At 37.7% G+C, this 27,606-nt stretch overlaps 1 protein-coding gene across 1 annotated transcript in view; it reads right to left on the reverse strand.

Moving 5' to 3' along the window:
* TMPRSS11D (transmembrane serine protease 11D) overlaps positions 1-27,606 on the reverse strand; it is a 70,042-nt gene that overhangs the window by 15,836 nt on the left and 26,600 nt on the right. The window contains exon 4 of the mRNA XM_030760127.2: positions 12,729-12,796. Within this exon, the coding sequence (XP_030615987.1) occupies positions 12,729-12,796 (68 nt within the window). The remainder of the gene's footprint in view (positions 1-12,728; positions 12,797-27,606) is intronic.

The following is a 27,606-nucleotide window of genomic DNA, read 5'->3' on the forward strand; positions in this document are numbered from 1 at the left end:
TAAATTGCCATGTAAATCACTTCCTCCACCTAATATTGGCACTATCCTTTTCTGAAAATGAATGTGCATTAGGCACATTTGGTTTTGATGCTCTCATACTCTAGGCTGCCTCCTCTCATCTCAATTGCTAATTTTGCCATAATATTCACCCCAGATATTAATTTAATATTTACTAGATAAATACTAAATAAACACCTTTTTGTGCTGGGCGTTATTCTTAGTTTCAGAAATTAGCTATGACCAAGATTCACAGTTGCCATTCTCATGAATAGGGCAGTTTAGATGAAGAAGCAGACACTGAATAAATAATTACATCTTACATTTCTAGCAACATGAAAACCTAAATAATTTAAAGAAGCTTTTCATATAAAACAACCAGAAATGTTAGCGAAAATATAATAAATTCTATTTGAAATGCAAAGTTGGGCTCCTGTGAAAATAAGGGAAATCTTAGAAGACTAAAAATAAAAGAATATGAATATTACATGGTAAGCATTAGAATTGCAATTGTTTTGTGTTTCAGCATTAATAGACACTGGAGATGAGGTCTTGGGCTAGTAAAAAAATAGGGAGACGGACATGAGGTTCCAGAATAAGGCTAGGTTTCTCAAAGAACTAGGCATTCAGTGAAAGCATAGTTTAGAAAGAAGAAGAACTCACATCATAAAAGAAAAAAAAGTTTAGTTGTCTCAGAGGTCCAGGTCTGGATGGAAAAAAAGTTCTCCTGAGAATTCATAATCATGAACCTGACTTCATGAAAGTTTTGGATTTACATTAATACCACCTGCATGGTCCCAGACACTTTAAGAAATTAACCAAAAAATGGTCCATGTGATACCAATCCTCCTAGAGTATCTGATAGAAGCAAATGCTTTGGAGTATGTATGTTAAATCCAGATTGCATAGGATCCCAACAACAAAGTGGGATTAAAGATAAGCATACAACCTCAATGGTAAACAATACATCATGAGCTAAAATCAGAATAAGAAGAGCATCCTCAAAAAGTCCACATAATAAAATTAACAGATATTCAGGTAAGTAAATTTGAAATGACAAATGACATTAAAGGGGAATTATAAATATGAGAAAAGTATAGTACTTTTTCAAAACAGACAGGTAAACATAGTCAAACATACTTTTTAATTGAAATGAAAACTTGATGGATGAGTTACACAGAATAGTAGACAAAGTTGAAGAGAAACTGGTTAACTGAAAGAGATGAAATCACGCAGAATGTAACATAGATAAAGGTATGAAAAAGATCAAATAGAGGCTAAGAGACAGGAGACATCTCAAAGTTTACTTAGTGAAATGTTAAAGAAGAGCACAGAAAAATAAAGGAGCAGCAGTATTACAAGAGATAATGAGAATTATCCGGAATTAATAAAGACATTAAGCCTCAGATCGAGATGAGTCTGAAGCATACTCAATAAAACAAAACACACACACAGATACATCATAATAAAACTCTGAACTCCAAGGGCAAATGGAAGATTTTCAAACAATAGAGAAAAAGCTAGCTACCAAAGAAAGTTTTGAGTGAAGGATAATTTCTTAATAGCAGTGATAAAAGGCAGTATATAATTGTATTTTCAAAATGCTGAGAGAAAATTGCTATCAACTTGGAATTTTATATCCACACTAAAGTATTATTCAAGAATGAGGCTAAAATAAGGACCTTTCACGCATAACAACAAAAACAAAACTAAAGTGTGGTTTATTGTTCATGTACTCTTGTTAAAGAATTTATGAAGGAAGTACTTCAGTAAGAAGGAAATTGAACCCAGAAGAAGGTTGTTTGTTAGGTACAAGAAGACATAGGAAACAAAGAAAATGGTAAACTTGTAATCTAAAAAGACATTGACGGGGGCGGAGTCAAGATGGTGTACTAGGAGGACGTGGAATTTGCGTCTCGTACAACTGGGGCACCTACCAGGCACTGGTGGGGTACTGTGGACACCTAAGGGGACGGTAGGAATCCCCAGGCACTGGGTAGGACGTGGGGCCTGGGGGGAGTGAAGGGGGAGGAGAAGTGGAGGCAGGATGGGACTGGTGCCCCTGAGGGGCGGCTGGGGGAGGGGAAAAGGGGGAAATTGGGGAACCATTGAGAGGGCAGAGGATCAAAAGGGAGCATGGCCAGGTTTCCCGTGCCCACTTGGGCCCCCAGGAACCTGCTGAGATCCCAAGCCTGATCCTCTGCTCACGGAGGCCCCCTTTAGCCATGTGGTCCTGAGGGAGTGGGAGGGAGGGAAGGGGGAGCAAAAGTAAAGCCCAGACCTATGGGACTGGAACCCCTGAGGGGTGGCTGGGGGAGGGGAGGAGTTCCTACATCCAGCAGGACCCACCCATGGTTAGGGGTCCAGCGGCAATGGGGGAGACCCTGGGGGAGATGATTGGGGAGTGGTGTGAAGGAACAGAAGGGAACACAGCCAGTGCTTCCCCTGTCAGCTGAGCAGCTGGGGAGCCTGTTGGGCTCCCCGGCCTAATCCTCTGCTCTCGGAGCCTCCCTCCTGCTGCGCAGCGCCCAAGCCCTGCTCCTACACCCCCACCCAGGGCCTCACCTCTACACTGGGAGACCCCCTCTGAGACCCCCTCCAACGCACTGGGCCTAAACCCCACCCACACGCCCTCACCCAGGGACCTACCTCTAAACTCTGGAACCCCACACTCTGGAGGCCCTCCTTTCCACGTGCTGCTTCTCCCATTCCACAGAGGTCCTAAGCAGAGACCCCCTGTGCCCCCATGCTTGAATTCTGCCCTGCCTAGGCCCCACCCCCAGGACTTTTTCCAGCTACGTGGGTCCTGAGCCTAGGCCCCGCCCCACGCCAAAACGTCACCCCCCCACCCGCCTAGGTCTGCCCCACACTGAACGCCGCTCCTGCCTAAGTTCCACCCCACCTAAACTCCACCCCCATAGCCAAGGCTTTTTTCTTTTTTTTTTTTCTTTTTTCCTCTTTTAGATTGGGGTTCTGATTTACCTTGTTGATTCATTGTTGATTCTTTTATATTTTTATTGTTCCTAATAAATATTTTATTTTTCGAACTTTATCTTATTCTTTAAACTTTGTTATTGTTCTCTCCGTCTGGCTTGCTTCCCCCGCCCACTTTTTGTTTCCTTTTTTCTGTTGTGGTCTTATTTTACCTTGTTGCAGTTGTTTCCATTATAGTTTTATTTTTCCTAATATATTTTTTATCTTTCTAATTTTATTTTGTTTTTTATTCTTTGATATTGTACTGCTCCTTTTTTTCTTTTTTCTCGCTTTTTTTTTTTTTCTACTGTGCCACAAAGCTTGTGGGAACTTGGTTCCCAGGCCAGAGGTCAGGCCCAGGCTCCTGTGGTGGTAGCTCCGAGTCCAAACCGCTGGACTAACAGAGAACCTCAGACCACAGGGAATATTAATTGGAGTGAGATCTCCCAGAGTTCCTCATCTTAGCACCAACCCCGGCTATATCCAACTGTCTGCAAACTCCAGTGCTGGAGGTCTGAGGCCAAACAACTAGAAAAAGAGGAAAACAGCACCACCCATCAAAAAAACAACAACAACAAAAAAAAGAAATGACAAAAAATATGTTACAGATGAAGGAACAAGGTAAAAACCTATAGAACAAATAAATGATTATGAAATAGGCAGCCTACCTGAAAAAGAATTCAGAGTAATGATAGTAAGGATGATTCAAAATCTTGGAAACAGAATGGAGAAAATACAAGAAACATTTTATAAGGATCTAGAAGAACTAAGGGGCAAACAAGCAGTGATTAACAACACAATTACTGAAATTAAAAATACTCTAGAAGGAATCAATAGCACAATAACTGAAGCAGAAGAATGGATAAGTGACCTGGAAGATAAAAGAGTGGAAATAACTGCTGCAGAGCAAAATAAAAAAAAAAAAGAATTAAGGCCAGTCTCAGAGACCTCTGGGACAATATTAAACACACTAACATTCAAATTATAGGGGTCTCAGAAGAGAAGAGAAAAAGAAAGTGTCTGAGAAAATATTTGAAGAGATTATAGACAAAAACTTCCCTAACATGGGAAAGGAAGTAGTCAATCAAGTCCAGGAAGTGCAGAGAGTCCCATACAGGATAAATCCAAGGAGAAACACTCTGAAACACATATTAATCAAACTTTCAAAAATTAAATACAAAGAAAAAATATTAAGGGCAGCAAGGGAAAAGCAACAAATAACATACAAGGGAATCCCCCTAAGGTTAACAGCTGATCTTTCAGCAGAAACTCTGCAAGCCCAAAGGGAGTAGCGGGACATATTTAAAGTGATGAAGGGGAAAAACCTACAACCAAGATTACCCAGCAAGGATCTCATTCAGATTTGATGGAGAAATTAAAACATTTACAGACAAGCAGAAGGTAAGAGAATTCAGCACCACCAAACCAGTTTTACAACAAATGCTGAAGGAACTTCTCTAGGCAGGAAACACAAGAGAAGGAAAAGACCTACAAAAACACACCCAAAACAATTAAGAAAATGGTAATAGGAACATACATATCAATAATTACCTTAAATGCAAATGGATTAAATGCTCCAACCAAAAGAAATAGACTGGCTGAATGGATACAAAAACAAGACCTGTATATATGCTGTCTACAAGAGACCCACTTAACCTACAGACACATACAGACTGAGTGTGAGGGGATGGAAAAAGATATTACATGCAAATAGAAATGAAAAGAAAGCTGGAGTAGCATTTCTTATATCAGACAAAATAGACTTTAAAATAAAGACAATTACAAGAAACAAAAAAGAACACTACATAATGATCAACAGATCGATCCAAGAAGAAGATATAACAATTGTAAATATTTATGCACCCAACATAGGAGCACCTCAATACATAAGGTAAATGCTAACAGCCATAAAAGGGGAAATCAATAGTAACACAATCATAATGGGGACTTTAACACCCCACTTTCACCAATGTAAAGATCATCCAAAATGAAAATAAATAAAACACAAGCTTTAAATGATCCATTAAACAAGATGGACTTAATTGACATTTAGAGGACATTCCATCCAAAAACAACAGAATACACATTTTTCTCAAGTGCTCATGGAACATTCTCCAGGATAGATCATGTCTTGGGTCACAAATCAAGCCTTGGTAAATTTAAGAAAAGTGAAATCATATCAAGTATCTTTTCCAACCACAACGCTATGAGACTAGATATCAATTACAGGAAAAAACTATAAAAAAATGCAAACACATGGAGGCTAAACAATACACTACTAAATAACCTAGAGATCACTAAGAAATCAAAGAGGAAATCAAAAAATACCTAGAAACAAATGACAATGAAAACACGACTGCCCAAAACCTATGGGATGCAGCAAAGTAGTTCAAAGGTAGAAGTTTATAGCAATACAATTGTACCTCAAGAAACAAACATCTCAAATAAACAACCTAAACTTACACCTAAAGCAATTAGAGAAAGGAGGACAAAAAACCCCCAAAGTTAGCAGAAGGAAAGAAATCATAAAGATCAAATCAGAAAAAAATGAAATAGAAATGAAGGAAACGGTAGCAAAGATCAGTAAAACAAAAAGCTGGTTCTTTGAGAAGATAAAGAATATTGTTAAGCCATTAGCTAGACTCATCAAGAAAAAAAGGGAGAAGACTCAAATCAACAGAATTAGAAATGAAAAAGGAGAAGTAACAACTGACACTGCAGAAATACAAAGGATCATGAGAGATTACTACAAGCAACTCTTTGCCAATAAAATGGACAACCAGGAAGAAATGGGCAAATTCTTAGAAAAGCACAACCTTCCAAGACTGAACCAGGTAGAAATAGAAAATATAAACTGACCAATCACAAGCACTGAAATTGAAACTGTGATTAACAATCTTCCAAGAAACAAAAGCCCAGTACCAGATGGCTTCACAGGCAAATTCTATCAAACATTTAGAGAAGAGCTAACACCTATCCTTCTCAAACTCTTCAAACTATAGCAGAGGGAGAACACTCCCAAACTCATTCTACGAGGCCACCATCACCCTGATACCAAAACCAGACAAAGATGTCACAAAAAAAGAAAATTCCAGGTCAGTATCTCTGATGAACATTATGTGCAAAAATCCTCAACAAAATACTAACAAACAGAATCCAACAACACATTAAATGGATCATACACCATGATGAAGTGGGGTTTATCCCCGGGATGCAAGGATTCTTCAATATATGCAAATCAATGTGATACACCATATTAACAAATTGAAGTATATAAACCATATGATAATCTCAATATATGCAGATAAAGCTTTTGGCAAAATTCAACACTTATTTATGATAAAAACTCTCCAGAAAGTGGGCATAGAGGGAACTTACCTCAACATAATAAAGGACATATATGAAAAACCCACAGCCAACATCGTTCTCAATGGTGAAAAACTGAAACCATTTCCTCTAAGATCAGGAGCAAGACAAGGTTGCCCACTCTCACCACTATTATTCAACATAGTTTTGGAAGTTTTAGCCACAGCAATCATAGAAGAAAAAGAAAAGGAATCCAAACCGGAAAAGAAGTAAAATTGTCACTGTTTGCAGATGACATGATACTATACATAGAGAATCCTAAAGATGCTACCAGAAAACTACTAGAGCTAATCAATGAATTTGGTAGAGTAGCAGGATACAAAAGTAATGCACAGAAATCTCTTGCATTCCTATAGTCTAATGGTGAAATATCTGAAAGAGAAATTAAGGAAACACTCCCATTTACCATTGCAACAAAAAGAATAAAATACCTAGGAATAAACCTACCCAAGGAGACAAAAGATCTGTATGCAGAAAACTGTAAGACACTGATGAAAGAAGGATGATACAAATAGATGGAGAGATATACCATGTTCTTGGATTGGAAGAATCAACATTGTGAAAATGACTATACTACCGAAAACAATCTACAGATTCAATACAGTCCCTATCAAACTACCAATGGCATTCTTCACAGAACTACAACAAAAAATTTCACAATTTGTATGGAAACACAAAAGACGCCGAATAGCCAAAGCAATCTTGAGAGAGAAAAACAGAGCTGGAAGAATGAGGCTCCTGGACTTCATACTATACTACAAAGCTACAGTAATCAATCATACAATACTACAGTATGGTACTGGAACAAAAACAGAAATATAATTCAGTGGAGCAGGATAGAAAGTCCAGAGATAAACCCACGCACATATGGTCACCTTATTTTTGATAAAGGAGGCAAAAATATGCAATGGAGAAAAGACAGCCTCTTCAATAAGTGGTGCTGGGAAAACTGGACAGCTACACATAAAGAAATGAAATTAGAACACTTCCTAACACCGTACACAAAAATAAACTCAAAATGGATTAAAGACCTAAATGTAAGGCCAGACTCTAGTAAACTCTTAGAGGAAAACATAGGCAGAACACTCTTTGTCATAAATCATAGCAAGATCCTTTTTGACCCCGCTGCTAGAGAAATGGAAATAAAAACAAAAATAAACAAATGGGACTTAATGAAACTTAAAAGCTTTTGCACAGCAAAGGAAACCGTAAAGGAGATGAAAAGACAACCTTCAGAATGGGAGAAGATATTTGCAAATGAAGCAACTGACAAAGGATTAATCTCCAAAATATGCAAGCAGCTCATGCAGCTCAATGTCAAAAAATGACAACCCAATCCAAAAATGGGCAGAAGACCTAAATAGAAATTTCTCCAAAGAAGATATATAGATTACCAACAAAGACATGAAAAGATGTTCAACATCACTAATCATTAGAGAAATGCAAATCAAAACTACAATGAGGTATTACCTCACACTGGTCAGAATGGCATCATAAAAAAGTTTATAAACAATAAATGGTGGAGAGGGTGTGGAGAAAAGGGAACACTTTCTCTGTTGGTGGTAATGTAAATTGATACAGCCTCTGTGGAGAACAGTATGGAAGTTCCTTAAAAAAGTAAAAATAGAACTACCATGTGACCCAGTAACCCCACTACTGGGCATATACCCTGAGAAAACCATAATTCAAAAAGTGTCATGTACCACAGTGTTCATTGCAACACTACTTACAATAGCCAGGACATGGAAGCAACCTAAGTGTCTATTGACAGATGAATGGATAAAGAAGATGTGGCACATATGAACAATGGAATATTACTCAGCCATAAAAAGAAACAAAATTGGGTTATTTATAGTGAGATGGATGGACCCAGTCTATCATGCAGAGTGAAGTAAGTCAGAAAGAGGAAAACAAATACCATATGCTAACACATATATATGGAATCTAAGAAAGAAAAACAACAACAAAGGTTCTGAAGAACCTAGGGGCAGGACAGGAATAAAGACAGAGACATAGAGAATGGACTTGAGGACACGGGGAGGGGGAAGAGTAAGCTGGGACGAAGTGAGAGAGTAACATTGACCTATATACACTACCAAATGTAAAATAGATAGCTAGTGGGAAGCAGCTGCATGACTCAGGGAGATCAACTTTGTGCTTTGTGACCAGCTACAGGGGTGGGATAGGGAGGGTGGGAGGGAGACTCAAGAGGGAGGAGATATGGGGATATATATATGCCTATAGCTGGTTCGCTTTGTTATGCAGCAGAAGCTAACACACCATTGTAAAGCAATTATACTGCAATAAAGATGTTAAAAAAAACAAACACCCTAAATGTAATGTGGTATATTGGGTTGGATCCTGAAATGGAGAAAAAGGACATTAGTGGAAGAACTGGTGAAAACGAAGTAAATCAAAGTCTAATAATGTACCAATGTTAATCTCTTACTTTTGACAGATGTACCATAGTTATGTAAGATGTTAACATTAGGGGAAGCTAGGTGAAGTGTATGTAGAAACGTTCTGTACTGTCTTTCTGTAAACTTAAAATTATTCCAAAATAAAATGTTTACTTAAAAAAATTAATAAAATGATATTGACAGTATAATTACAGTGATTTATTTGCAGGTGTTACAAATAAGGTTGAACTAAAACATCAGTAATATATGAATAACATTTCCAAGTTTCCTGTATTATTTGGAAGAAGGGTAGTGGATTAAACCAACTCTCCTTGTTTGTAAGAATTTTTTAAGAATAATCACTAAAATAAGATAAATGGAATGTAGAACTTGTAAATTAGTAAACGAAAAAAAGAAAATGAAAATACAGTCATACAAGAGAAGGCAAGATAGTAGAAAAAAGCATTAGAAAAACCAGGATGAAGAACATAAGATAATATGGAGGAAATAAATCCAAATGTAACTGTCATCACAATAAATTGAAACTGACTAAACTCTCTAGTTAAAGGCAAAGATGGTCAGAATGCATTTGAAAATGTAATCTAGCTGTCTTCTTGTTTTAGGAGAAGAATCTAACCTGTAAGGACATATGAATGTTGAAAATGAAGATAAGGTATGTTGTAAAAAGAACCATAAGAAAGTCAGTGTAGCATAATAGTATCAGATATAAGAGATTTTAAGATTGAAAGACATTAATTAGTGATAAAAAGGATTAATACCTTGCTAAAAGAAATAGTTCATGAGGCAGATATAATAATTCTAAACATATAGGTGCTTGATAATATGTGCTCAAAATATATTGAACAAGGAGAAATAGGCAAATCCATAGTGCTAGGTTTTATTTGAATGACATAATTACTAAGCTTAATTGGAAGGAACAGAATTCATATAATTAAGTCTAATAGGAATCCAGAAACAGACTCATAGACATATGTAAACAATATACTATAGAAGTGGTATCACAAACCTGAAGGAAAATAACTCATGTAAAAAATTAAAAATCTTCCTCATGTCACACACAAACAAAGCACTTGAATAGGAACAGCAAAAATTTAAAATTTTTAGTCAATATGGGAGATTTTCTTTATATACAAGATGATAAAGGATTTCTTAAGTAAGACCTTTTGCAACTGATTTTCTACAACAAAAGATGCATATACAAAGTGTTAAGATAATGCTATAGATAGGGAGAATATATTTGCAACTCAAAGTAACAATTGTTTGGTACCTCCTATAGACACAGAACTCCTACAAATCAATAAGAAAAAGACAAATCATAGAAAAAAACCAGAAAAGATGAATATGCAATTCAAAGAAGAGGTATCTTTAGTGAATGATAAACATGTAAATAGATACTCAAACAGGACTGTGTTTTATACTTCATTTATTTGATCTTCATAACAACTCTATAAGAGTCATGTACCTTCCTTGTGGGAACTGTGAATAACAAACTCTCTTTTCAGAAGTCATCATCTCCTGATTTGTTGGCCTTACTGTACCTCAAATTTTCTATTGATGCAGTATATTTTAAAACAGAACGGGAAGGGGAAAAAGTGGTGTGTGTGTGGATGTGTATTTCAGACAGAGGGAATAGCTTATATAAGAAGATCTTGAGGCTAGAGAGAGTGAAGAACTGAAAACAGTCTAGTGGGACTTGTGAGTAAAAAACAAAGTAGAGAGTAGTAAAAGACTACCCCAGAAATAGAGATTTTAGGAGAAAACCCTATATAGGAAGGTTTAGTAAACTTTGTTTTATATATATATATATATATATATATATATATAAGGAGACATATATATCAAGAATACATATATCTGATGCACATATATTATACATGTTTATATATGATATTTGACATATCATAAGGGTAAGGAATAGCAGTTAGAAGAACTTTAAGCAAATAACTATGTTTAGCGTTTCATTTCAAGAAATCTTTCTGGTTGCTATGTAGAATGTGGAGTGAAGCAAGACTGCAGGAAAGGAGACTCATTAGAAGGCTGTTCATAGACAAGGAGAGATGGTTGAGGGCAGTGTGTTTGAAGTTATGGATCTTAAACATAATTAAGAAATAGAATTGTGAAGGTTAGATGGATGGATGTCTGGGTTGAGGGAGAGAGAGGAATTTAGAGATAACTCATATTTCTTTCTTGAGCATCTGGGTTGAAGGTGACACCATTGATAGAGGTAGGCAATACTAGAAGTGTAACATATTTGGTGGGGGAGAAATGATAGGTTCTGGTCTGGACTTATTAAAGTTGAGTTGTCCAAGATAGCCGTATGATGATGTCAAGTAGACGGCTGTGTATATTCACATCTCGAGATGAGAAGAGAGGACTAGCCCAGAGATACAACTTTAATAATAATTAGCATATAGGGGCAATTAAGCCCCTAAAAGGAGCTTCAGTGTGAACTGAGAAGATGAGAGGCTTACAGCACAGTCTGACAACACTTGAGGAGGAGAAGGAATAAGAACTAACAAAGAAAATTGAGAAGGAATAACTTAAGAGATAAAAGGAAAATCAGGGGTGTATAGGGTCATAGAAACCAAGGGATGGTACTATTTCAAAAAGGATTGAAAACTCAACAGTGTTAAATACTGTTGAGAGGTCCAAGAAGAGGACTGATATAATTTCTTTGGAGTTTGTGATTCAGATGTCATTGCTGAACTTGGCAAGAGCAATTACTATTTTGTGGTGAGGTCAGAAGCCAGACTGCAGTGAAATGAGAAGTAAGTGGGAAGTGAACAAAAGGAGAAAAAAATGCAGATTCAGTCCTACAAGTATTGCAAGCTAGTGGCTGGTACAGAGAATTTCTCAAGAAAGTACTAAGGTAAATGTGCACTGAACTGACTGAAATGCATTTTGGAAAATGCTCTTCCTATGGATTCTTCTTACTTCTTGAACTCCTCAGCAAAACTTAACTGACCAGAGCTCTATGCTTCTGGGTACTTAACTAGGTGACTCTTCCTAGAATAAGAAAAATTAATTTTCTCGTGGTATTAGTATTTGAGAAAGAAATAGTATAATTTCTCTCCCTCTGAAGAGCTTTTGTATATTATTTGAAGGATTGAGCAATATGGACATTTGAGATATTTATGGTAGGGTCAGTAAGGGTGGCTCTTTTAGTTGGTAGGAATATCACATCACATCACAAGGATAAGTCCATATACAACTAAGGTAAGAATGGCAAATAACTAGCTTGTGTGCTGCTACTTCGCCTGTTATTTATTTACTTATTTATTTTTTTGCGGTATGCGGGCCTCTCACTGTCGTGGTCTCTCCCATTGCGGAGCACAGGCTGCGGACGCGCGGGCTCAGCGGCCATGGCTCACGGGCCCAGCCGCTCTGCGGCATGTGGGATCTTCCCGGACCGGGGCATGAACCCGTGTCCCCTGCATCGGCAGGCGGACTCTCAACCACTGCGCCACCAGGGAAGCCCTACTTCGTCTGTTATTAATTCATAGCAGACACATCTGTATTTGGCCACAGCATCCTTTATATTATAGCATTCCAGGCAGACAAAACCCAAAAAGCCATTTTTGGTGTTGGTTTATTGTTCCAATCGTGCCCAGGACCACAACATTGCACATCTCCACAAGGCATTGTTTGCTACATAGACTGCATTGTGAATAGTATCCCCTGGAGTTATATAATAGAATAACCCTGTTGCTGTACCTTCACCCAACTCTCTCTCTACCCTTTCCTCCTTTTCCCACCAAGAACTGAAGTAATATGGTTATTTAGATTAGTAAGTAGATCGTATGTGACATGTTTTGCTTTTTGGCATTGGTTTTTAAACTTTCCATGATACTATTTTCATAATATTGCAACACATTTTGTGAATGTCTCATTCATTATCTATGCTGTGAACAAAATCAAATGCACCAAGTTGTATCTATGCTTATAGATATTTTTTGTTGTAGTTCCACTCACCTCAGTCTGACAACATGAGCTCTGATGAACTGTCTTCTTAAATTTGACTCTTTGAATGTTTTAGTAATCTGTAGAAAGAAAGGAAAAAACAACCTCTCTGTAATTACCGTTCTTTCTCTGTTTCCTCTTTCTGCCCAACCTTGCAACATGGTTGTTAATGGGGAGTTGACTATGTTAATGAGGAATAGAGAGTTCAGTTTAGTTCAGTTCCATCTCAGAACACATGGGAGTGATTTAGGCAGGTTAATAACCTTCTGATGCAGTGCCTGTTTCTTCATCTATTACACAAAGATGATAATGGACAGGATGCATCTTCGCTAGAAGCCGTTCTAAACATAGCAGATGTTTTGCTCAATGAGAGCCCACGTTACGTGATTTGGTGGCTGTTCCCAAAGAGGTGGGCGCATGAGCCAACCCAATGCTAGGTGAGTCCACTGATACAATTTACAGTGTGTGATCCTGCAACAACTGTTCTTAAATGGGTAAAACCAGATTAAAATGAGCAGCAATGGAGAGCTTGATGAGAAAGAGGAAAAGAAGTAAAGGGCAATCTTATTGTTTCTGATTAATGCCTAAGCAACATAAGTTATTTTTAGCATCAGTTGGTATTTCCTGACCTAACTTTAACTTTCCCCCTGAATCATTGCTCAATGCCAGCAAGGATGGTCCTCTTGAGGTATAAGGTTTAGCTTCACAGTAAACTAGTACTGAGTGATTCTGTGACTGGAACAGTTCTGCCAAGATGCAGGGTGAGAGGTACTGAGCTTTCATAATGGCGAGTGGATTCTGTTGGCTTGTACTGTGAGGTTGGACCAAGGTGGGGGTGAACATGAAAAGGTGAAGATGGGGAAATTAAGTAGCATGTTGAATATTACATTAAGCCAGGATTTGAAGCCAATTCTTCTTGAGACTGTAAAGTTTATGCAATCTCTATTACACTGCATTTATTTTTTCAGTATCCATTCTTTAGGCTGATATCAGACCAACCAGTTGTGAGACAAAGTAACTTTTTTTCTTTCTAGAGGTGTTAAACATTTTTAAGAGTTATGAGGCTGTTAGTTTTTCAAAATAATTTCCTTTTTAAAAAATTCAAGAAGTACTAGTAAGTGTTAAGAAGAAAAAAAGTCACTCAAAATTCTATGATCTAGAATTATAGAATGCAATCATTTGGTGAGTATTTTAGTTAACTATGTAGAAGGATAGGTTTTAATGTGTTTATTAATGTGTTATATTGTAGGAGAGAGTTTAATAAACTGATTTATCTTTAATATTACTTGACTTTAGCAGAAGTAAAAGGAACTGACCTAAAACTGAAGGAATTGCTAAAATTTAGATGTCTCTTGTAATTATATTTTAATTCATGATTTGGTATTGCATCAGCATGGGCTACACTGGACCAAAATGTTAAAAATATAATTTAATTATGACATTTTTGTTATGTGGAAAATATTGGTGTAATTTAGTGAGGACTAAGGTAATAAGCAACATAAAGAAAGCAAGTTGATTAATTGGTTGATATCCATATACAAGGATAAAAGGAGAGACCTATGGATAAGAATCCATATTTCATAGAGTGGGTGAAAATTTTGCAGTCTCTTTAATTAGAACTTATCAAATACTTGGTAGAAAATCAGTGAGCAGATGCCTGAAGAGGAAGCCAATAGGAGAGTGGAAAGTATAGTAGATAGGGGACAGGGAAAAGTTAGCTTGCTATGAGAACTTAAACAAATCTTTTAAACTTTCTTCCTCTCAGTTTCTTCATCTGTAAAAGGAAAACAGTCCAAAGTGTGTTTAAAAAATTGTTCTGTACACAGTTGGCTACTGCAACTCCCAGAGGCTATGCATCTACTTTCAGTGAGCTTTACATGTAACCTTTGGGCTTTTTCACTCCCTTCAAACTTATTATTGATTCTTCTTTAATGGGTTGGATGAGTTTGCTTTCATACTTCTTTGATTTTGTAACCTGTATTATTGACCCTTTTATTACAATGGACAAAAAAATCAAGTAAACAAAGAAAAAAGAACTATTTTATATTTCCCTCCTGAATGAGGGTGACAATACTGTCTTTGTGGGGTTTTTTTAATGTCTTCATTGGAGTATAATTGCTTTACAGTGCTGTGTTAGTTTCTTCTGTGAATCAGCTATACATGTACGTATATCCCCATATCTCCTCCCTCTTGCGTCTCCATCCCACCCTCCTTATCTCACCCCTCTAGGTGGTCACAAACACGGAGCTGATCTCCCTGCGTTATGCAGCTGTTTCCCCCTAGCTACCTGTTTTACATTTGGTAGTGTATATATGTCCATGCCACTCTCTCACTTCGTCCAAGCTTACCCTTCCCCCTCCCCGTGTCCTCAAGTCCATTCTCTACATCTGCGTCTTTATTCCTGTCCTGCCCCTAGGTTCTTCTGAACCATTTTTTTTTTTTTTTTTAGATTCCATGTATATGTGTTAGCATATGGTAATTGTTTTTCTCTTTCTGACTTACTTCACTCTGTGTAACAGACTCTGGGTCCATCCACCTCACTACAGATAACTCAATTTCATTTCTTTTTAGGGCTGAGTAATATTCTACTATACATATGTGCCACATCTTCTTTATCCATTCATCTGTTGATGGACACTTAGGTTGCTTCCGTGTCCTGGCTATTGTAAGTAGTGCTGCAATGAACATTGTGGTCCATGACTCTTTTTGAATTATGGTTTTCTCAGAGTATATGCCCAGTAGTGGGATTGCTGGGTCATAAGGTAGCTCTATTTTTAGCTTTTTAAGGAACCTCCATACTGTTCTCCATAGTGACTGTATCAATTTACATTCCCACCAACAGTGCAAGAGGGTTCCCTTTTCTCCACATCTTCTCCAGCATTTATTGTGTGTAGAGTTTTCGATGATGGCCATTCTGACTGGTGTGAGGTGATACCTCAATGTAGGTTTTTTTTTTGTTTTTTTTTTTTAAGAAGATGTTGGGGGTAGGAATTTACTAATTTAGTTATTTATTTTTGCTGTGTTGGGTCTTTGTTTCTGTGCAAGGGCTTTCTCTAGTTGTGGCAAGCGGGGGCCACTCATCAACACGGTGTGCGGGCCTCTCACTATCGCGGCCTCTCTTGTTGCGGAGCACAGGCTCCAGACGCGCAGGCTCAGTAGTCGTGGCTCACTGGCCTAGTTGCTCCACGGCATGTGGGATCTTCCCGGACCAGCAGGGCACGAACCCGTGTCCCCTGCATCGGCAGGCGGACTCTCAACCACTGCGCCACCATGGAAACCCCCCATTGTAGTTTTGATTTGCATTTCTCTAATGATTAATGATGTTGAGCATCTTTTCATGTGTTTGTTGGCAATCTATATATCTTCTTTGGAGAAATATCTATTTAGGTCTTCTGCCCATTTTTGGATTGGCTTGTTTTTTTCATATTGAGATGCATGAGCTGCTTGTATATTTTGGATATTAATCCTTTCTCATCTGCTTCATTTGCAAATATTTTCTCCCATTCTGAGGGTTGTCTTTTCATCTTCTTTATGGGTTCCTTTGCTGTGCAAAAGCTTTTAAGTTTCACTAGGTCTTATTTGTTTATTTTTGTTTTTATTTCCATTTCTCTAGGAGGTGGGTCAAAAAGGACCTTGCTGTGATTTATGTCAAAGAGTGTTCTGCCTATGTTTTCCTCAAAGAGTTTAGTAGAGTCTGGCTTTACATTTAGGTCTTTAATCCGTTTTGAGTTTATTTTTGGGTATGCTGTTAGGAAGTGTTCTAATTTTATTATTTTACATGTAGCTGTCCAGTTTTCCAAGCACCGCTCATTGAAGAGACTGTCTTTTCTCCATTGTATATTCTTGCCTCTTTTCTCAAAGATAAGGTGACCATATGTGCATGTGCATAGAGTTTCCCTCTATGCCTACTTTCTGGGGAGCTTTTATCATAAATAGGTGTTGAATTTTGTCGAAAGGTTTTTCTGTATCCATTGAGATTATGTGGTTTATATCCTTTAATTTGTTCATGTGGCATCATATCACATTAATTGATTTGTGTATATTGAAGAATCCTTGCATTCCTGGGATTCTTGATCCCAGGTGTATGATCATGGTGTATGACCTTGATACACTTGATCATGGTGTATGACCCTTTTAATGTGCTGTTGGATTCTGTATGCTAGTATTTTGTGGAGGATTTTTGCATCTATGTTCATCAGAGATATTAGCCTGGAGTTTTATTTTTCTGTGAAATCCTTGTCTGGTTTTGGTATCAGGGTGATGGTGGCCTCGTAGAATGAGTTTGGTAGTGTTCCTCCTTCTGCTATATTTTGGAAGAGTTTGAGAAGGTTAGGTGTTAGCTCTTCTTTAAATGTTTGATAGAATTCACCTGTGAAGCCATCCATTCCTGGGCTTTTGTTTGCTGGAAGATTTTTAATACAGTTTCAATTTCAGTGCTTGTGATTGGTTTGTTTATATTTTCTGTTTCTTCCTAGTTCAGTCTTGGATGGTTGTGCTTTTCTAAGAATTTGTCCATTTCTTCCAGGTTGTCCATTTTATTGGCATATAGTTGCTTGTATTAATCTCTCATGATCCTTTGTATTTCTGCAGTGTCAGTTGTTACTTCTCCTTTTTCATTTCTAATTCTATTGATTTGAGTCTTCTCTCTTTTTTTCTTGATGAGTCTGGCTAATGGTTTACCAATTTCCTTTATCTTCTCAAAGAACCAGCTTTTTGTTTTATTGATTTTTGCTATCGTTTCCTTCATTTCTTTTTCATTTATTTCTGATCTGATGTTTATGATTTCTTCCCTTCTGCTAACTTTGGGGTTATTTTGTTCTTCTTTCTCTACCTGCTTTAGGTGTAAGTTTAGGTTGTTTTTTTTTGAGAATTTTCTTGTTTTTCGAGGTAGGATTGTATTGCTATAAACTTCCCTCTTAGAACTGCTTTTGCTGCATCCCATAGGTTTTGGGCCATTGTGTTTTCATTGTCATTTGTTTCTAGGTATTTTCTGATTTCCTGTTTGATTTCTTTAATGATCTCTTGGTTATTTAGTAGTGTATTGTCTAGCCTCCATGTGTTTGTATTTTTTACAGTTTTTTTCCTGTAATTGATATCTAGTCTCATAGCGTTGTGGTTGGAAAAGATACTTGATACGATTTCAATTTTCTTAAATTTACCAAGGCTTGATTTGTGACCCAAGATATGATCTATCCTGGAGAATGTTCCATGAGCACTTGAGAAAAATGTGTATTCTGTTGTTTTTGGATGGAATGTCCTCTAAATGTCAATTAAGTCCATCTTGCTTAATGTATCATTTAAAGCTTGTGTTTCCTTATTTATTTTCATTTTGGATGATATGTCTATTGGTGAATGTGGGGTGGTAAAGTCCCCTACTATGATTGTGTTACTGTCATTTTCCCCTTTTATGGCTGTTAGCATTTGCCTTATGTATTGAGGTGCTCCTATGTTGGGTGCATAAATATTTACAATTGTTATATCTTCTTCTTGGATCGATCCCTTGATCATTATGTAGTGTCCTTCTTTGTCTCTTGTAATAGTCTTTATTTTAAAGTCTATTTTGTCTAATGTGAGAATTGCTGCTCCAGCTTTTTTTTGATTTCCATTTGCATGGAATATCTTTTTCCATCCCCTCACTTCCAGTTTGTATGTATCCCTAGGTCTGAAGTGCGTGTCTTGTAGACAGCATATATATGGGTCTTGTTTTTGTATCCATTCAGCCAGCCTATGTCTTTTGGTTGGAGCATTTAATCCATTTACATTTAAGGTAATTATCGATATGTATGTTCCTATTACCATTTTCTTAATTGTTTTGGGTTTGTTATTGTAAGTCTTTTCCTTCTCTTGTGTTTCCTGCCCAGAGAAGTTCCTTCAGCATTTGTTGTAAAGCTGGCTTGGTTGTGCTGAATTCTCTTAGCTTTTGCTTCTCTGTAAAGGTTTTAATTTGTCCGTCAAAACTGAATGATATCCTTGCTGGGGAGAGTAATCTTGGTTGTAGGTTCTTCCCTTTCATCGCTTTAAATATGTCCTGCCACTCCTTTCTGTCTTGCAGAGTTTCTGCTGAAAGATCAGCTGTTAACCTTATGGGGATTCCCTTGTATGGTATTTGTTGCTTTTCCCTTGCTGCTTTTAATATTTTTTTCTTTGTATTTAATGTTTGATAGTTTGATTAATATGTGTCTCGGTGTGTTTCTCCTTGGATTTATCCTGTATGGGACTCTCTGTACTTCTTGGACTTGACTATTTCCTTTCCTGTATTAGGGAAGTTTTCAACTCTAATTTCTTAAGATATTTTCTCAGTCCCTTTCTTTTTCTCTTCTTCTTTTTGGGACCCTTATAATTCGAATGTTGGTGCATTTGATGTTGTCCCAGAGGTCTCTGAGACTATCCTCGATTCTTTTCACTCTTTTTACTTTATTCTTCTCTGCTGTAATTATTTCCACTATTTTATCTTCTGGGTCACTTATCCATTATTCTGCCTCAGTTATTCTACTATTGATTCCTTCCAGAGAATTTTTAATTTCATTTTTTGTGTTGTTCATCATTGTTTGTTTGCTCTTTAGTTCTTCTAGGTCCTTGTTAAACATTTCTTTTATTTTCTCCATTCTATTTCCAAGATTTTGGATCATCTTTACTATCATTATTCTGAATTCTTTTTCATTTCCTCTTCATTCATTTGTTTAAGTCGGTTTTTACTTTGCTCCTTCATCTGCTGCATATTTCTCTGTCTTCCCATCTTACTTAACTTACTGTGTTTGTGGTCTCCTTTCCGCACCCTGCATGTTCGTAGTCCCTGTTGTTTTTGGTGTCTGCCCGCAGTGGGTAATGTTGGTTTAGTTGGTTTTGTAGGCTTCCTGGTGGAGGGGACTGGTGCCTGTGTTCTGGTGGATGAGGCTGGATCTTGTTTTCTGGTGGTCAGGCCCTCGTCCGGTGGTGTGTTTTTGGTTATCTGTGAACTTATTATGATTTTAGGCAGCCTGTCTGCTAATGGGTGGAGTTGTGTTCCTGTCTTGCTAGTTGTTTGGCATGGGGTGTCCAGCACTGGATCTTGGTGGTCGTTGAGTGAAGCTTGGTCTTAGCTTTGAGGCAGAGATATCTGGGAGAACTCTCACCGGTTGATATTATATGGGGCTGGGAGGTCTCTGGTGGTCCAGTGTACTGAGCTCGCCTCTCCCACCTCAGAGGCTCATGCCTGATACCCAGCTGAAGCACCAAGACTGTGTCAGCCATGGGGCTCAGAAGATAAGGGAGAAAAAAAAGAAAGAAAGTAAAAATAAATAAAATAAAATAATAAAGTTATTAAAATAAAAATTATTAAAGTAATTTAAAAATAAAGAAGAGAGCAACCAAACCAATAAAAAAATCCACCAATGATAACAAGTGCTAGAAACTATACTAAGATAAAGATAAAAATCAAAGTAGTCAGTCTCATGCAGCAAACTCCAAGTCCACAGGTGCTCCCAAAATCCACCGCCTCAATTTTGGGATGATTTGTTTTCTATTCCAGTGTTCCACAGATGCAGGGTACATTGAGTTGATTGTGGAGATTTAACCCACTGCTTCTGAGGCTGCACAGAGAAATTTCCCTTTCTCTTTGTTCGCACAGCTCCTGGGGTTCAGGTTTGGATTTGGCCCTGCCTCTGCATGTAGGTTACCCTCTGGCATCTCTTCTTCGCCCAGATAGGAGTGGGTTAAAGAGCAGCTGATTAGAGGGCTCTGCCTCACTCAGGCTGGGGGGATGGAGGGGTACGGAATGCAGGGGGGGCCTGCGGCTGCAGAGGCCCACATGACATTGTAACAGCCTGAGGCCTGCTGTGTGTTCTCCCAGGGAAGTTGTCCCTGGATTACGGGACCCTGGCAGTGGCTGGCTGCACAGGCTCCCCAGAAGGGGGGTGTGGGTAGTGACCTGTGCTTGCACACAGGCTTCTTGGTAGCTGCAGCAGCAGCCTTAGCATCTCATGCCCGTCTCTGGGGTCCGCGCTGATAGCCGTAGCTCGTGCCTGTCTCTGAAGCTCGTTAAGGCAGTGTTGTGAATCTTCTCTCCTCGTGCGCCCCAAAGCAATGGACTGTTGAGTCTTAGGCAGTTCCAGACTTTTTCCTGGACTCCCTCCCAGTTAGTTGTGTCACACTTGCCCCCTTCAGGCTATGTTCACGCATACAACTCCTGTCCTCTCCCTAGGATCTGAACTCCGAAGCTTGAGCCTCAGCTCTCAGCTTTCACCCACCCCGGTAGGTGAGCAGACAAGCCCCTCAGACTGGTGAGTGCTGGTTGACACCAATCCTCTGTGCGGGAATCTGTCCGCTTTTCCCTCTGCATCCCTGTTGCTGCACTCTTCTCTGTAGCTCCGAAGCTTCCCCCCTTTTCCACCAGTGAAGGGGCTTCCTAGTGTGTGGAAACATTTCCTTCTTCACAGTTCCCTACCAGAGGTGCAGGTTCCATCCCTATTCTTTTCTCTCTGTTTTTTCTTTCTTCTTTTGCCCTACCCAGGTACATGGAGAGTTTCTTGCCTTTTGGGAGGTCTGAGGTCTTCTGCCAGCGTTCAGTAGGTGTGCTGTAGGAGTTGTTCCACATGAACACGTATTTTTGATGCATTTGTGAGGAGGAAGGTGATCTCCATGTCTTACTCCTCTGCCATCTTAAAGGTCTCTTGACAATACTATCTTTGAATTCTAGAATAGCCTAGAATCCTCAAACCTCAATAATATTCATAATCGATAAGAATTGAAGTGAGATATAGATTATTTAGGTAAATTCTAACAAAGTAACCATCATTAAACCGGTTAATAGGTGAGGTCATACGAAGGGTAAGACATTACACATAGAATGTCTATAATTGTCACATATTTTTCATCTTGAGGGAGAAAAGATCTTATTAGCTACCCCATGAAAGTAAATCACCTTCTTATTTTCAGTACCTTCTTACTTGGTAGGTATATTTTTTGTTTTGTCTTGTATTTTAGTATTTAATGATGAAATTACATGAACAACTGATGAGGTGGAAGCATCTCTCACATACCTACCTCATAACATTTCTCAATAGGTACAGTTTTGTGCATAATATTCATGAGCTGAGTAATAGTAATAATGTTGTTTTTGTGATTTCAGTCACCTTTCAGTTACAAACTTTCTTTTCTGTTTAATCAGAAGATCTGGAAACTCAATTTTCAAGAAAAAGATAAAATATATGGCAATATAATCTATCTATTACTACAGTACTCTTCAAATATGTATATATATATTTTTTGCGGTACGTGGGCCTCTCACTGTTGTGGCCTCTCCCATTGCGGAACACAGGCTCCGGACACGCAGGCTCAGTGGCCATGGCTCACGGGCCCAGCCGCTGCGCGGCATGTGGGATCCTCCCGGACTGGGGCACAAACCCATGTCCCCTGCATCGGCAGGTGGACTCTCAACCACCGCGCCACCAGGGAAGCCCAGAATTTATAAATTTTGAAACACTGTGATAAAATGACCCAAAGGTATGATTCTAAGTTTAATCTAAATACTTGGTCTGAAGCACTGAAGAAGTTTCCACACAATTATGTGGCTCCAGATGCATGAAGTTCATTGGCAGAACTTAACAAATCATGACACTAAGTTGTCATTCCCACCAATCATGCAAGGGTTTTGTTGAAGTTCAGCAAGTGACTTTCCATCTTTCCTGATTTCAATTGGCTACCCTTTCAAATCAAATCAAAGGAGTTTAATTATATTTATATACATATTTTAAGAAATGTGTTCAAAATCAACCAAACATGGTAGGTAATTTTTGTCTCCCAAATTTTTATGTGTGCATGTCTAAGCCCTTAATTTTCAGTAAAACAAAACAACTGAACTCAATCACCTAATGCTGGACACATTGTTAAACATGTATTTCCCAAGTTTTCTCTTATTTATTTAAAAAGCAGTTAAGGGCTTCCCGGGTGGCGCAGTGGTTGAGAGTCTGCCTGCCGATGCAGGGGATATGGGTTCGTGCCCCGGTCTGGGAAGATCCCACATGCCGCGGAGCGGCTGGGCCCGTGAGCCGTGGCCGCTGAGCCTGCGTGTCCGGAGCCTGCGCTCCGAAACGGGAGAGGCCACAACAGTGAGAGGTCCACGTACCGCAAAAAAAAAAAAAATAATAAATAAAATAAAATAAAAAGCAGTTAATTTCTCACACTTATATCTTGAAGGGACAGGGTGTGTGTGTGTGTGTTTAAACATCTTCTAAGAAGCATTGCTTAACCTGGCAGTATGGCTGTAGCCAGTTCTTATGTTACCTAACTGTTCATTTACTTATTCATTATTGTATATCGCATATTCATTACTTCATATGAGGGTTATCTTCAAATTGCAGGTTTTTAAATTTATTTATGTTTTGCAGGATGCTTCTCAGTCCTCATATTAATTTTTGGGGAGGTTTAGTTTACTTTTAGAGCTAGATAATATAATTTTAAAATCTAGTGGAAACTGTGTATCATTTAAATCTACTGAGAGCCGGTAAAAGTGTGCTGATGCCCAGTCAGTTCTGTTGTGTTACTGCCCACCCCATCCCTCAAGATATTTTCACACACATTGTGTGGAACTACTTGACATAAAACCAAACAAAGGTGCCAGTGTCAATCCATTTGTTAAATAGTAACAAAACTAAGTTTGTTCATTTGTTCCTTCACTCCTTCTCTCCCTATTTTCTTTTTCTTCTTGTTTAAAAATTTTTTCGTAAAAGAGAAAAACACATGTAGAGTGACATTTGAGTATTTTCTTCCATGACTCCAGTAAAATTATTGTGAATCCCTCCCTGGTATGACAACTCCATCTTGGAGACCATTGTGGGCTTCATCCTGACTGCAATGACATCTTTATTTTGTGTCCCTAGCACTTAGCACAGGAACCAACAGATAGAATGTATCATTTATTCATTCATTCAACAAATATTTGAATGCCAGCTATGTACCAAATTCTCTTTTAGGCGTTAGGCAGCAATCAGTGCTTATTAAATGGCTGTACTAAAAGCCCTGATGGTATAAGGGATGTGATAAGATTAATTGTAAATTGATACTGCTGTCTTTCTCTTCCTGTGCCCTAGTTTTTTTTCATGGTACAGTCATTAGGTATATTTTGGAAAAAATGTGGCAATTGTTGTTTGCAGAATCTGTTGCAATATCTGTTGCAATACCACCCCTGATGCCAAAGGGGAGTTTCAATGGTTCAGTTGATCCCAGGTATGAATCCTGATTGAAGTCCCTTGTTTTATTTGGAGAGGCCCATTCAATCAGAATGCACTCATAGTTTTGATACACATATTTTGCAAACAGATGCTCTCATTATTTCAAAATCACCTTATTCATTTTTTCATTCATTCAACAGTTTTTGAGCACCTCTTATGCTTCACGCTCCCTCTTTCAAGCACTGGGTTACACTGGTGGAGAAAATAGACAGTCCTTGCCATCATGGAGCTTACATCTAATGGGGGAGATACGCACTAATCATATTATCATCCACATTTAAGCAGAATTATAACTGTGATAAGTGCAGCAATATAGTAGAGGGATTTGATCCAGTCAGTGAGATTAGAGAGGCTTCTCAGAGGAATGCTTATGAAACTGAGATCTTCAGGAAGAATCAGAGTTAGCTGGTTGAAGAGAAAGGAAAAGCCTCACAGGTGGAGTGAATGGCACATACAAAGTCCTGAGGTAGGAACAAACAGATTGTGTTTAAGGAATCAAAGGCCAGGACAGTTGTAGCCTAGAAAGCAAGGAGGCTAGAGTTATATAGAAAGGCCAGACCATGAAAGTCTTGTTAGTGTGTGAAGCATTTGGTCTTTATCATCATAATGGGAAGTCACTGAAGTGTTTTAAATCAGAGGATAATAAAATCAGATTTGCAATTTGAGAACAATCTCTCTGGTTGCATGTGGATAAACAATTTTAGGTACAAAATAACGTAAATTAGTTATGGTGCTATTTTGGCACTTCAGTGTAGAGGTCATGGCTTGGATGGTTATGGTGGTAGCAGATACGGAGAGAAATGAATGGATCTGAGGGAAATACAGGGGATAAAACCTACAGGGGTTGGTAATAGATTGGATATTTGGAATGACATAGAGCAGTATGTCAAGGATGAATTCTAGGTTTCTGGTTTGGAAAACTGAATAAATGGTATTATCATCAATGGGGTTAGGATTATGGGAAGAAGGCTAGTATGGCGTGGAGGGATCATGAGTTTGATTTAGGGACATAATATATTTGAGATGTTTTTACAACAGCCAAGTAGAGATATTAAGCTGGCAGTTGGGGGAAAAGGTCTGAAGTACAGAAGAAAAGTCTGGGCTGACGACAGCATGAGTCATTAGTATATAAGTGTTGGTAGAAGTAATGGTCATGGATGAGATCATCTAGAGATAGAAAATAATGTGAGAGGAGAGGAGCGCATAGGTCAAAGAGTTGGGGAATTTCAACATTTAATGTTAGTGTAGAGGAGGGTGAATCTATAAAAGATACAGAGGAGAAGGAGTGGCCAGAGAGGCACGATGAGAAAAACAGGTGATTCGGTGGCATGGATATCTTGTGTGAAAATCACATAATCATAGACTTTTTGAGGTAGAATGTACTATAAAAATCATCTAGTTCAATGATTTTATTTTACTAATGAATAAACTGTGAACCAGAAAAGTGAATTGCTTAATATAATAGAAATTCTGGGATTATTCCACTGCTCATTAAGTATTAATTAACACTGCTGACTATGGAACAAGGATAATGATGGTACTCATGTTACCACTGGTAAGTGGTATGATTCTTGAACTTGAAATCAGGAGACCTTGGTTTGAATTTTTGTTCTATCACTTTCCAGTTGAATGGCCTTTGTCATGTTTCTTAATCTCTCACAGTATTCACTTACCCATCTATAAAAATTACATGCCCATTGTGAGTTGAAGGTTAGATGATATATGTAAAAGTGCTTTATGAACTATAAAGCACTACATTAGAGTATTATCCAAAGTGTTTCTACAGAAGTATGAATAAATGAGATTAACTGTAGAAATGATACATCAGACAAATTTCAAGGGGAATCTTTCTCTGCCAGATGTTTAATTATAAAGCCACAGTAAATAGCTGGGTACTGGTACAGGCGAAGACTAGTCAGTGAAAGAGAGGGGAGTACAGAAAAAAGAAAAGGAGGAATTTAGTGTATGATAAAGATGGCACAACAAATAAATCCATTGCACTATTTAATATACTGTTTTGGTACCACCACCTAGCTCTTTTAGGGGAAAAAGCTGGATCTCTATCTTATTACAAAATAAATTACAGGTGAATCAAAGATAAAATTGATAATGTTGGCTACCTAAAAAATTAAATCTATATGGCAGTAAAAAAAAACCCCTAGATTATAAACAAGGTTGAAAGTCAAATCTCGTTAGAGAAATATATGCAAATGAATGACAGGCAAATTTTAATATTTTAACAAGGAAAGAATTTTTTTCCCTAGATTTATATAAAAACACAAAGGCTCCAGTAAGAAAATGGGCAAGGTCATGACCAGGCAATTCACAAATGAAATTATAAAAATGACCTATTACTATAGGGAGACAGATTAAATCTTACTAGTAATCAAAGAAATGCAAACCAAAATAATAGTGAGATATCACTTCTTACCTATTGAATTAGCAACAGTTAATAAGGTTTACAATGCATAGTGTTAATGCTGTAGGGGAAATAAGCATACCTATGCATACTTATATACTGGTGGTAAGAATGTAAACTGGGGCACTTCTGGAGTGCAATCTAGAAATTAAAATAAATGTTAAAAATGCATAGATCACTATATTGATATAAACAAATGGTTGAATTAGTACATGGAGAAACTAGACAAACAGAAGAATTTCAAATATTCTTTAAATGTTCAAAGCATAACTCGTTACTCCTCCACTTCTTATGTGTGGCCTGTACATAGTGTCTTTCTTCCAAAGAGTATAATATGGAAAAGGGAGGGAGTAACTTTACAGTGTAGAAATCTGGCCAACACTACTTCAGCCAGGTGATCAAGGTCAACAGTGGTAAGTCATGTTGATATTATGTACCCCACTTCATATGATGTAATGAAAATGACCCTTTTCCTCTATAGTCTTCCTCCTTAAAACCCCAAACCCCAGTCTAACTGTAAGAAAAAACATCAGAAGGCCTCCAATTGTGGGACATTTCTACAAAATACCTGACTAGTATTCCTCAAAACTGTCAAGGTTATCAAAAACAAGGAAAACCTGGGGAACTGTCATAGTCTACAAGAGCCTAAGGAGACATGACAATTCTGTAATTTGCTAGCCTGGATGGGATCAGGAAATGGAAAAGAACATTAAGTAAAAACAAAGGAAATCTGAATAAAATACAGAATTTGGTTAATAACAATGTATTAATATTGGATCATTAATTGCAATAAATATACTATTGTAATATAAAACGTTAATCATAGAGGAAACTGGGTGTGATGTATATGAGAACTCTATATTATCTTTGCAACTTTTCTATAAATCTAAAATGCTTCTAAAATAAAATCTTTATTAAAATTGAAGAAGAAATTTAAAAATCTCTAGAGAGAAATAAAAGCATAAACCCTATATTCTGATAATTCTACTTCTGGGAATATGTCCCAAGAATATAATCACTCAGGTGTGCAAGGATGTATCAACAAGACTGGTCATCAGAATATTGGATATAATAGTGAAAAACTGGAAACAATTTGAACATCTGTCAACAGAGGACTGGGTAAATAAAATATTGTACCTTTATGCACTATAATACTATTTAGTTATTTAAAATGGAGTATTTCTTCATTGATATTTAAATACCTCTATGACATATTTTTTGAGAAAAAAGTGGTAGTAAACAAGCATGTATAGTCTTATTCCAT

Source organism: Delphinapterus leucas, unplaced genomic scaffold, assembly GCF_059928025.1.
Source record: "Delphinapterus leucas isolate spDelLeu-1000000601 "Yukka" unplaced genomic scaffold, BTC_Dleu_Yukka2 spDelLeu_asBTCV2_sq60, whole genome shotgun sequence".
In the NCBI taxonomy this organism is placed as follows: Eukaryota; Metazoa; Chordata; class Mammalia; order Artiodactyla; family Monodontidae; genus Delphinapterus; species Delphinapterus leucas.